This window comes from Drosophila montana, unplaced genomic scaffold (genome assembly GCF_035044405.1).
Source record: "Drosophila montana isolate Dmon_TW-CO22-7 unplaced genomic scaffold, ASM3504440v1 contig_3213_1, whole genome shotgun sequence".
In the NCBI taxonomy this organism is placed as follows: Eukaryota; Metazoa; Arthropoda; class Insecta; order Diptera; family Drosophilidae; genus Drosophila; species Drosophila montana.
This window is the reverse complement of record NW_026998093.1, coordinates 659,072-672,265: the sequence shown is the minus strand read 5'-3', so window position 1 is coordinate 672,265 and position 13,194 is coordinate 659,072. Positions and strand designations below refer to the sequence as shown.

The window sequence follows — 13,194 nt, the reverse complement described above, 5'->3', positions numbered from 1 at the left end:
GTGTGTATGTGTGTGTGTGTGTGTGTGTGTAGTTCACTCACCCGTATGCGACGCATGGCCTGCACAATTTCGGCTCTCGTGTTGGGACGCGGCACCTCCTCCCAGCCCACGAACTGTAAAGAGAAGAAAGCGTAAGTTAGAAATATAATTTGCAAATTTAAAACAAACCAAAAAAAGCAAAAGAAAACGGAAAGCAAGTTTAGTTTCAGGCAGCTGCACCCTAGGGCATTCCATTTGGGCATTAGAAAATCTTTTGCAGCTCGTGTGCATTTGATTTTTATATATTTGTGACCAACTTATGTGTCTGTTGCTAATGGCAGCCAGTGCCAAACAGCCTCGACACAGTAAGCGTGCCAATTAATTATTTTTAGTTGACAAATATTCTAAATTTAAAGCAAAGCAAAGAACTGAAACGAAGTGCACGCAAATGCTAGACTGTGTGCTGCTGCCCTTTGGCCCAAAGTAGAACAGGCCAAGAAAAAAAAGCACATCCACACAATTGTTAACAAATTGACGTCATTAATTTCATTTTCATTTCGCATTGCATTCTATGGCCGTCTGTCTGCGTGTCTGTGGGGCACTCGAAGATTTTCCACTTGCACTTGCCATCGAGCGTGCGGGCGAACGTTTTATGGCCGCCTCTACAAATTTATGGTCAAAATGCATGCATGAGGCGACAAAACAAAAGAGAGCAAAGCAAACAAGCAAAAACGGCGAAATTATATTGAAAAATAAATTGCATTTTTCACGCGCAAATTATACGTTTCTGCCAAGGATGACAAGTGCGTAGATATGGACCTAGATTTAAGCATTTTATTACAGTGAGAACAACAATTTAAATGAAAGTGACATGGCCATAATAGAGGCAAAACAGAGAGAGGCGATAAAAGTGTGCATAAAATGCCAGCCACGCCCACAAACAGGCAATAAAAAGAAATATTTATGGCCTAGCTTAGTGTAGTTTGAATGTCCCCAGTGCCTGTCCCCTTTACCCTGCATATCCTTGTCAGGCGACGCCTGTAAACATATCAAAGTCAAAGCCAGCAACATTTTGCTGCGCATTTTCTTGCACAAATGATTAATGTCGACTGTCTATATATAACATAATTATAGATCGTAACTGGGCCGGCGTGCGCCATATTTGTATGATCAACACATTAACACGGGGTAGCCCCTGCTACCTACTCGTTACCTGGCCTAGTATAGGTGTACTACCTGATTCCAGATGTCAGGCTAAATATAGCAAGGCGCATGTTTTAAATTCATAGAAAATAGATTTTGGCATATTGGCAGAATTAATAATAAATTGCCAAAATTGAAATGCTTTCAAGACATATTCCCCCGTTAGCCAGAAAAAGTACAATTAATGCGGGGGAAATTATGATTTTACACATAAGTTCATTAACATGAACACAAAAATTATGCCATTCTTTATTTATAGCTTGATTAAAATTCGTGAAATCGAAGGCATAAGTCAGAAACGTTTTATATAAGACAGGAGCTCGGTGGGGCTTTAATTCTAGAAGATAGTTTGTTATAGTTTGACTGACCACCCACTTTAAATTAAAACTAGCTCAACTTTATAGCTTAAGGCGAGATAGATCAGGTTTTGAAGCAATGCATCTCCACTTTTTTACTCAGAAAGCGTTTATTGGCATCCTTTTTAACTGTGCTTGCAGCAAAAGTTTTTTAAATATATATTAATTTGCATTTAGTTGGCATTAAAACCCCAGCTTGTTCTGCGCTTGTTCTCGCCACAAGCCGAATCCATTTAAATAAAGCGTTCTCAACACTTCGCATCAGCCGAAATGGAAAGCGACTGCCAAAAAAAAAAAAAGGAGATGAAAAAGATGCAGAAAAGGAGAAAAGGAGAATCTCCCACAAATATTTAGATTGCATTAAATTCATGCAAACACAAAGGATAACGGATACAGCGCTTATCCTCTCCAGCTATACAAATCCTCGCGCAAATAAAAAGCAACTCAGCTTTGCCCCCCCCCTCCCCCCACCCAGCTGTGGGGGGAGCTCCCCCTGCTGCTTTACATTTCTAGTGCTCGTCTTTTTTATGCTCTACCATCTATGGCTATTCGCATCCTTTTTTTCACTTAAAAAACGTTTCGCCAGAGCGAATGCTATGCAAATAGCTGTAGGACTTTGTGCGACGCTTCATTTAAATTCATTTGCTTTGATTAAAGCCCAAGCAAAAATGGCCAACTTTGGCATTAGTTTAACTTGGTTTTTTATGGACACACATACACACACACACACACACAGAGAGCTAGAAAAGCCCCAAAGAACATGCGAAGCAACCCAACGAATTGCTCACGGCTGAGTTCATAATTTAAGTAATAACAAATGTTGAAATTGTTGGCCCTCTGGCCTTTTACGACCTGCTCGGCAAATAGACGCGAAGACAATTTTGTGGGCGCATTATTTTTTTTTTTATTGATTTTACGGCTGGCAACACCAGGTATATATACCGTCGATCTACCTTTTGTTTATTTTATAATACAACTCACGTTTTCAGTGCTTGGCCCTTTTCGATTTTTCTATTAAATTTTCAGTGGAAATTCTATTTCTGGATCATTTGTTTATTTGCGTACATTTAGCGTTTTGATGGAAATCAATTTTAAAAGAAATATACAAAAACGCACAGTAAACGAAAAGTCGAAAAGCCAAACAGCCAAACGGCCAAACGGCTGCTGTCTGTCTGCCCGGCTGTGACGTCACTTCGAAAATCGAAAAAAGATCTGATAAGAAGCAGGCAGCATTAATATTAATGCCACATAAAGTTGCACATTTGTCCAATTAAACAGCGCTTAAAGCCAGCCGAAAGCCTGACTAATATCATAATGTAATTAAATGCCAAGCCAAAGCCCAAACGTCAGCTGGCGTGCGCCTGCCGAGTGGATGGGGGGGAAGGGAAGGGGGCTGGGTATGCGGCAAGCAACAGACAAACGCGTAGGCGGCACACGATAACCCGTGGGGCAACGGCAAACAGATTAGAACAGCTTAGTTTGGTCCAGCGAACCACACACAAACAAAAAAAAAAGAATTGAAAAAACGTATTAAAAAAAAAGCAGCGATTTCTATGTTATGTAAAAGAAAAATCGCTGCATAAAAAGGATTTAGATTTGGTTTGGGTTTCGGTTACGGTTTCCGTTTCCGTTTCTGCTGCCGTTTCGCTGCGCCTCGGTCACGGCTAATGGCGCTGCAGGCAAAATGGAGGAACGCATTGGCTTGGACAATGGGCAGCAGCAGCTTTCCGCTATGTATATACATATAAGCATTTTGCAATGTTCTTTTCATTTTTATTTTTATTCTGCCTTTAGCTACTTTTCAACAATGTAAAACATTTGTTTGCCCAGATTTTGAACACATAATTTTTTATGCACGCATACTTATACATGTACTTACATATATATGTATATATACAGATTTAACGTTTTATTTTTCTTCTTTTTGTACCCTTTGCTTGGCTGGCGCCAGTTTTGCCGCAGGACAACAAATTGTTGCCCAAGTCGAGTGTACGTACTTTAACATTTTGAGCATATCAGGCATAGACTTAACTGAGTTAGCAAAATACAATTAAATTGAAAATGTATTTAAATGCAAACAAGATCGGGCCATAATACGCTTTAGAGAAGACAGCACAAGAATTGACTTTATAAATAAACAGGAAAATTTAAAGAAGAAATGTTATGAGTTGATGAAATGAGTAGATTTTTACGGCAACTATATTGAGTATATGTTTTAAATCGAATGAGTGTACATTAAATATTGCATTATATTTAAAAGCTCAACAATTTGTTGTATGGAAGTGTATTAAACAATCTTTCTGCTGCAGCTTATATTTTCATAAATGCTTTTTTCACGTTCCTATTTCGATAAGCCAAAGTCTGGCCAGTGCTGCCAATGCACATGCCTAACGATCCAGTTAAAAAATGTTGCTGCATACTTTCGGGCGGCGCCGATAAAAATTCACAACAAAGAGCGAAGCGAAACGCAATGAGAGCGATTCGTTCTCTTAGTCTGTGTCGCATAGCAACAACAACAAAGCAATGTTGTTCACATGTGAACAAAACATGGTAATTAATTAACAAACAAACCAAAAAAGAAGAATACATAAAAACAGCGAAAAAATAAACGAAAATAGATCATTATTTATAAGAGCAGTAAATTTTTGGGCGCTGTTTATTGAAACATTAAATTGAACACTTTGCGGTGGCAATGTTATGTGCAGCAGCCGAGCCAATTCTTAAATATTCTTATATTTTGGTAACTGCACGCAGTTAATGCGTTTTATGCCAGGCAATAAATGAATAATGGTGAGCAACAGCCATTTTTTTCAAGCACATTTTGGCGGCAGTGTAAAGTTGCGTTTAGCATCGTGTGGGCGCTTAATAAAGCTTAACGTGGTGGATGCTTCGCTTTAATGCGTTCAGTCATAAAAAATGCACAGAGGAAAAGCATTTAACAAATGAAAATCAACAGCGCAAAAGTTAAAAGTGACACGGGCTGCCTTTCTAACCTACCCCGAATGCCGAGCAGCAGCCGTGGAATTTCCGCTAATAATGTTAATTCCACTGCCACCAGCAACCGTGCCGCGCTGCGCCGGCCGTTACAGCCCAGCCCCCCCCCCACCCCACCGCCGCACGCAACCGCCGCAGATAATCAGCGTGCGGCGCACCGAGGTCCTCCCCTCAGCACCCCGACCTTTTGCTGCCGCCTCCTGTTTTTTGTTTTCCTTTCATCTTGAGTTTAGTTTTGTGCTGCGCTTCCTTCCTTCCTGTGCGTTGTTTTTGCTTTGTTGCGCAACAGCGCAAGTTAGCTTCCTACAGAGGAACCAGCAGCGGCAGCCACCTGCCAGTTACACGCCCACAACTGCCGCCCACAGCCTCCCGCTGCCGCCATTATTATATTTGAGCTGCCAACTTAATGATAGCGCGCATTAAAGTTTCGCCCGCCATTTGCGGCTGACTTTTTATGCTGTGCATAACTTTAGGCGCTTTGCACTGCGTTTCATTTAAAACAATTATTTGCGCAGCTCGCTGCCTGGCTGACTAACTGACTGACTGACGGACTGACTGACTGACGGACTGTAAGTGGCCGAGTGGCCCGAAGCGGTTCCATCTAAAATACCTCGTCTAGAACAATCAACAGACACAAATCAACAGTTTGGCCTGCTCATTAAATGTGGCCTAAACATAAAACGCAGTTTGCATTTCTCCTCCTTTTCTTCTTCTCAAATTGCAGTTGAAAATGTTTGCGTTTACGCCCTACTGCAATTATTTTCCGGCAAAAAGAAAAACACAATAATTTGATGTTGTAGTTTGCTGCAGTTGAATAGCAGCCAGCGGGATGCAAAACAAAAAAAAACAAAAAAACAAAAAAAGAAGCATTTGGCTCAAACTAACTGCCAACAAATGCTGTTAAGTAGCGCAATAAATCAACTTGGCCAGAACCGGAGCACAGCTCGAGTATTCTGTGTGTGTGTGTGTCCACTCTTCCACTCTTAAGTGCCATGAAATGAGTTGCCTTTGCAGCGGGGCCACAAACATGAACTTCAGTTAAGTGCTGGCTTAAAATAAACAACTGAATTTCAGGTGCCAAGCTAGTTAAAGTTGGCCAAGTTATTGGATTTCTCTAACAGCAACAGTAGTTTTGTCTTGGGTGTCATAAAAAGTACCTGGCGGCACAGCTAAACCTTTGGCTCATCAAAAAAGACAGAACCCCGAAAAAGGGAGTTGTTTGTCTTTAATCCTATGCTTTCTATGCCTTTCCACAATTTGCATAAGTTGCAACAGGTTTGCAGCAATTTGCCGCTTTGATTGACTTTGAGTCAAAGACTTTATTTACCGAAAGTCCAGCCCCAAGTTAAGCACGTAATATGCCGTTTCCGGCTCAGGAAAGTGAGACTCCAAAGCGAACTCTGCTGACACACTTAAAAAAAGACATACACAACAATTACGACTTCACATAATAGTAATAAGCGATCATAAAGCCAGAGGAAAGAATACCGACGCCTAGCGATAAGCAATCATAAAAGCTACACACACACACACACACACATTTAGTTTTAATTGTATGCGTTGCATTCTTTGTTTGTTCTCTGTGGAAACTTTCGCTGGCTGTCTCTGGACTTCATTAGTTCGCCCTGCACAATTGTTGGTGTCAAGTTTTATTAGCTCTACGACAAGGTTCAATGCACGCCACAAACACATTTATATATCTATTTATAAAGCATATTACGCCCATATCAATTTATAAATCAAATTGAAAACCTAAAGAAAAGTAAAAGTTAACAACGGCGTCGGTTGCTGCTGTTCAGCAATGACCCACATTTTACCCTACACATCTTTTCCCTACTACGAATTCTTTTATGAAAACCCATTTTTTGGTTTGTAAGCAATATGCAAATGCAGCTGCAAGAACAGTTTTCTATATACAAATGCCACATGAGCTTAGAAACGAGATGTGGCAGCAACAATGAAGAGAGCGGGGTAGGGGAAGGGGTTTCAAAGTGTTGCTCATGATGCTTATGTGGGCGTTGGTTTTGATTAGATCAAAGCGCTGCCCCAAGACAATGCACTCGCCTTCATCGAGAGGCAGAACTGGCCGTAAAGCAATTAAATTAGCTGCTCGAATACGAGGCTGGAGGGCAGGGCTGGCAAAATCAATAAGCAGGCTCAGCAATAGGACTACAGCGAAGAGTCCTGGAGCTGGAGCACAAGGACCGCCCGCAGGAGCAATACAAAAAGCGACAAAGCGCATAAAAGTTGAGTAGCCGGCAACAAAAACACCAACAACAACAACAATAACAACAGTAAACAAGCAGAAAATCAATTGAAGTACTTAAGCAAACAATGGGCCAAAAGTACTACAATCGAGCTCTTGTACAAAATGAAAGCAGGCCCGCTTCACCTCGCCCCGCCCCGCCCCGTAGCCACAAATCGCACGCACACAAAGCAAAAGAATACGCAGAGCACAAGCTGTTGGCCCAAAACAAGTGGCGTCTAATTTAGCACTGGGCGATTATTTAGATATCAGCAGAAGCAACAACAACAATGCCAATTACAACAATAAGCTGGCAATTTTTTAAAAGGCACAGCGTGCATGTAGAAGAGAGCGAGACCGAGAGAGAGAGAGAGAGAGAGAGAGAGAGAGACGGAGGCAAACGTCAATTAAAATAAATAAATTGCGTGGCAAACGGGGCGTATGAGCAGCGTGGCAAACTAAACGACCGGAAGCATTTAATTAGCGGCTTTAATAATTCAATCAGCTGTAGCTCTATCACAACAGCCTCTCCTCTCCCCCCTCCCTCTTGCCCACACACACTTTCATGTGCGTGCGTGTAATTTGAGCCGCTAATTTTTGAATAATTTTACCCAAAATATTCGATCATCAATTTCACACACAAGCGTTAAACAATTTTAAATGGCTTCGATTAAAAATTATTTTAATTGAATATTTTTTGCTGCCGTTTTTCATTTTATTGCACACATTTTTGGATGGCGGCTGTTGTAAGCCTAAGTAATGGGGCGCCTAATGTGCTGTGGCTGCCTATTGAAACAAGCTTGCGGTTTCCACAATGGGGGTTGGGTCTATTTCGAGTGGGGTTGTTAGCTTGTTTTGTGGTTTTGTTTTGTTTGCACAGCCAGCGGGTTGCCAGGCTGCAATCGTATAGACTGTTTTTGGGTTCTTTGGGTTTAATGAACTCTGGTTAATTATGTTTGAGAACAGTTTTCGAGGGCTTAACTTACCCCCCAAGTGGGCATGACAGTCACGGCATGCCCGTTGAACTTTGCTTACCTGCAATGAAAGGAATGATTTTCGAAATTAGTAAAGTGTTGGGTTATGGAAATAAGTGCTGTGAAATGAACGAGTGTGGCACAATCGATAGACCGGGTCGATAGCGATATCTTTATATCATAATAATTATAATAATTTCGATCAGCTGAAACTATTATCATTTAAAATATATTCATAATTTGGTAGGTTAGAGGCCAGCCTCTACTATTTTACTACGTATACTAAGGTCTTATTAGGTACTATATTTTGACATTTTCCAACACATTTTCCATGCTTTGCTTTCTCATGTCTCGACGGCTGGCTTGCTAAAGCGTTAAAATTGCGAATACCTGCGTGACGTAAATGGAAAAATGCAATGCAATAAATTTAGCAGGCAGGCCAGGAGACAGCAGCAACAGCAGCAGCATAGGAAAATAAACAACGGCAAGCACTGCAAATAGCCGCCGTTTCAGTTGGCAGAGTGTTTGCTGGAACTTGTCGCTGTTTAATGAAAAAAACACAGCAGGCCAAAAGCAAAAACTAGGCTTGGCCAGAGCCACAGTCAAAGCCAGAGTCAAAGCCAAAGCAGTGACCATTGATGCCCGAGAACACACAGACGCACTCGATCGCCAAACAGACAGCCAGACAGCCAGACGGCCAGATAGACAGACAGGCAGACAAACTGAGAGACAGACGGGCCAAAGTCATCAAAGCCAGCGCCAAATGTTGGCAATTGCGAAACTCAAATATGGCCATGTACGAGTTTGTTGGGCCCATTGGCTGCATTCGCCGCATCTCTTGTGCGTCTTGATGCCAATTTCCTTCAGTCTGGCCTAGCTGCGCCTGACTCTGACTTTGGCCCCGCCGCCACCCCTTCACCTGAACGTTTCTGGACATGACAAGCTGCGTTTTGATGCTGCTGCCAACTGGTGGCTGATCCGTGCCTGGTCTCAGCTATGTACATATGTTTCTCCCTCTCTCTCTCGTTTTTTTTTTCTAGGCCCGCATTTCACTTCGTTGCGCTTAAAGGCGTTAGTGAAATTTTGCCACATTTAACACTCAAACTCGACGACAACAGTTTGTGGCAGCATCAGGCGATGCGAGCAATTTGTAGCTTAGCTCTAGCTCATAGCCTAAATGACGGCATCCGGCGTGACAGCCGTGAGAGCTCATCGCCGTAGATGAAGTAATTTCATGCAATTTGCGATAAGATCCAGAAAGGGGCGTAGCGAAAGCGGGGGACGGGGGAAGGCAGCAACTGTTAAGCTCTAATTATATTCAATTGCAACTAGTTGCAAGCCGCAAGAACAAGTGCAAAACTCATTTGGGCCAAAACGAAAGCTAACTGTTGCTATACCCTCGCAGAGGGTATTATGACTATGTCGTGAAATGTGCAACGCATCGTTATCGTGATTGGGTGTGAATAGCCAAGTCGTCTGGCTGTCTAACTGCCTCCATGCTTAGGCAATCCCTTTTGTGTTGTTGGAAATCGGAGAGATCAAATCCTTTATATCGTATCAAATGGGTATGTGGCGGTTGCCAATATAAACTTTTGGTAGAAACTAAAGTTCTTGAATGAAAACATTTTGATTAATCAGGATACCTTGATCAAACTTAACAATTACGATCTATACTAATCTCTTTAAATATCTTTCAAATCGTTAGCCATACGGCAACTAGGGTATTTAGTCTTCGTTGTGCCGAGGTTAGTCGATATTTCTCTTTTCTTTTTTGATTAGACAGCCACTTCGCTTGCTGATTTTCGTCGTTGTTGTTGTTGTGGTTGCCATTGTTGTTGCGTAAATGGAACAACTACGCTGTGGCTGGCAACTATTGGCACAGTAAATATAATTACAAACGACAGATGGCACACATTTGAGCCAAAGCATCACCAACATCGACAGCGCTGGCGCAAGGCACAAGATTGCCAGCTTGCAACAGGATAATGCACACAGGACACGTGCAGCTGAGGCAATCGGCTTGTTAACGTAACTCACACACACAAATATATGCAGAAGAATGCAGATTACCCATATGAATATGTTAAGTGAGCGACGCCTGGCGTACGCTGCGTATGAGCAATATGCAATCTCGATTGGCAGGCGCCGTGGCATGCTGCGTGTGGCAAGCAAACTGCTGCTGCTACATTCTAATGGCCAACATGTTGAAATGCCATGCAGGTATTTGCACTCAGAGCGCAATTAATTGTGATTGACTTGAACAGCCCAGCGAGAAAGAAAGTTGAACAGCCAAAATCTATGACAAATGGCTGACAGTTGGCCTTATACAGACACAAAGATAGAGATAGGTAGAGAGAGAGAGGCGTTGAGAAATGGAGAAATACAGCGGGTATTTCATCAAAAAACTGACAGCAGCAAAGGTTGTTCCAAAGTCGTTGCAGGCTCCGTCCAAATGGCCTATTGAAGTTTTCAACAGTAGGCCAGCGGCAGGCGTGAAAAGCATTGGCCATATATCTATGTCACAGCTTGGCAAAACTAATTTGCAGTTATCAAAACTTTCCCTGACGCCCAGCACATAAAAACTGAATGCAGCCGGCAAGAATTTATGCTGGAATTCTTACAGCCCATTGGCAGCGAGTGTATTTCATAATGTGCTAAATTATGCATAGACTTTAATTAAATAGAAAAACCTTTTCTTTTTTGTTTTGTTTTTTGGGTGGAAATCGATAGACGACACACCCTGCACACAAAGCGTGCGACACGTGCGGCCGGAAATGTTGGACAACATTTGCTTGGCCCATAAAAAGCAAATGCTCAGCATAAGAAGTTGGGGCCACGTTTAATGACACACGCAACGCAACGCAACGCAATGGCATTGAAATTTTAATAACAAATGGGTGTGGCAACAGAACAGTTATACAAGAAACAAGAAACAAGCAAAAGAACAGTGAACAGTTCATCCAACCGACATGCATATGTCACAGAGAGCTACAACGCGGCGTATGAGTGATGCGTGCGTAATGCGACTTTCCCGCAGTGAAAATCATAAGCTGCAAGGCACAAATGAGAGAAGAAAACAAAAAAAAAAACGATATCTGAAACGAGGCCACGCACATTATATAGCAATTTGTGAGGTTGCAGCTGCCGCTTTGGCAAAAACTACGCTCGACTTTCGCACAAAATTAAACCAATTTGCTGATTGGCAGGCAGTTTTTTTTCCGTTTTTTTTTTTTGTTTTTTGTTATAGATTGCCGCACGCACAATTTCTATGCCCAATAAGGACATTTCAGCAATTAATGTGATCAATGTGCGCTTTTTAGTTGTTTTGTGGCAAAGTCAATGTCAAGGTGTCGTCGAGGCGGCGTTCGCCTTATTTACAATGAATGCATTTGTGCCATGCATTGTTGGCATTGTTTATTTGTTATTTGTTATTTGTTGTTGTTGTTGTTGTTGGTGATTTGCTATTTGATTTGCTGAATGTTTATTGCTGCTGCCGCTCATTAATTATTTATTGTACATACCGCACGCTGTGAGTCATTGCGAAAATTGCTCATTACTTTAATTATTTGTGCGAAATTTCCAGCAAATTGCATCTAGCTCTAAGGCATTTATCAACACTGGCCCCCAATTCGAGAATACGTTAACAATTTCGCTTCGGTTTCCGTTTCAGTTTCAAAGTGCAACACAAAGTTTTGCTACTAATTCAATTGTTCTGTAACATGAACTAAATTGCTTAAAAGCTACTGAAATGGCAGTTTCATTAAACGTTGGCAGTTTTTTAATTAAATTTTGTCAATCTATGTTAGGGACGCAGCCACCTTCCCCTCCCCCTGACCCCAGGCCAAGCTCTCATTTCCCCTCTGTCTTTCTCCAGTCGAGTCCAGTCCAGTCTTTTTCAGTCTTTTAATTGATAAAATTGATTAAAATGTTACTTTACATTTGCCCCAACTGACATTTATCTTAATTGCCGCCACGCTGGCAGACACTTTAAACAGCTTGAGTGCTCAATTAAATAATGGCTATTTCATTATTGTTTTAGACACGAAACTCATGCTATTGACATTCCAAATAAATGTAACAACTTAAATTTGTAAATATTATACATACACATACATATATCAGAGTCAAGCAAATATAGACATTAATTCACAAATAAGGAATTTAAGCAAAAGTTACATTTCAGATATTTACAAATCAATAAGAAGAGAGAAATAATTCAAATAAACAACATTTATGTATCTTCTTTTGCTGACCGACTGACAGATTGAAATTTTCTTGGAAGGTTATTTTGGCTAAATAGAGTGAAATTAATGTGAAACTTTCAATTAGCAATTCTCATATACATTTCGTTGGCACTCTCCCTCCACATTCTGCAACTGAGACAACAGCTGATCTCGCAGCACATGCCATGCCATGTGATATTAAGCCCACCCGGAAACGTATACCGCAACACATTTTCATGTCACTTCAAACATTGCTCATACGCACCGTTTGCTGTCCGCCTTTAACCACAATTTCCACGCATCTATTTTTATTCATTAAAATATATACACACATGAATATAAGCGAATGCTCACAAAATGTTGATTTACTATGTATATGGAAGAGCTAAATAGAGTAGAGCTGCTTCGCGAAAATCCTTCAGTTTCGCAGGTCTGTTTGTTATTATTTATTTATGTCTTGTGCCATTGAGCGACTGTTGACACGACAGGCACGCCCCCTCCATGTGTCACCTTCATATCATTTGGTCCGCCCATATATTCAGCGTTTTGTTGTTGTCATTTAAATAAAATTTAATGTGCGTTTGTTGCGTCAAAAGATAATTCTGTTTTTCTTTCATATTTGAGAGATTTCATTTGTAAGACATCAAATGTGATTTATGTGGCGAGCATGTAAAAGGCGTCTAACATGTCGTATGCGCAATATTTCGACAACAGGCATCCGCTGCCAAGCCTTGGCCTGGCTCTGCGGCTGCTGCTTCTTCGTCTGTTTAAAGCACTTGGCTTACAAGCACTTTGAAATTTGTCCTCTGGCCTACGACCTGCCTCATTTCGAGTGCTTCCTGTGCAATTTCCACACACTGCATTGCACTTGACACGTTTAGGCAGGGGCTCAGAGACCAAAACGTGTTGGGATTCTGCTCAATGCGGCAGAGCAAAAGAATCCTCTTGGCCCTGCTGCCTGCTGTGTGTGTGTGTGTGTGTGTGTGTGTTTGGCATTTTTATGTACTGCAGCGGTATTATTGTGGCCAGCGGCACTTATTGACTTTACAAATGGAATTTGCTCAACCGCACTCAACTCATTTAACTAATCAAAAGCAATTTTAATCAAAGAATTGCCACGCCCCAGGGCGCAGATAGCGGACCAACTGGGCCAAAAGCAATTAAAGCCACGTGCAAAACTTTGTTGCTGAAGGTTAAGTAAAAGTTGCCTAGGTGCCGGA

At 41.5% G+C, this 13,194-nt stretch overlaps 1 protein-coding gene across 4 annotated transcripts in view; it reads right to left on the bottom strand.

The window, feature by feature from the left end:
- Positions 1-13,194, bottom strand: part of LOC135432715 (capon-like protein) — a 45,726-nt gene that overhangs the window by 16,241 nt on the left and 16,291 nt on the right. For all 4 annotated transcript variants that reach the window (XM_064688502.1, XM_064688501.1, XM_064688504.1 and 1 more), the window contains exon 3: positions 42-113. In XM_064688502.1, the coding sequence (XP_064544572.1) occupies positions 42-113 (72 nt within the window). The remainder of the gene's footprint in view (positions 1-41; positions 114-13,194) is intronic.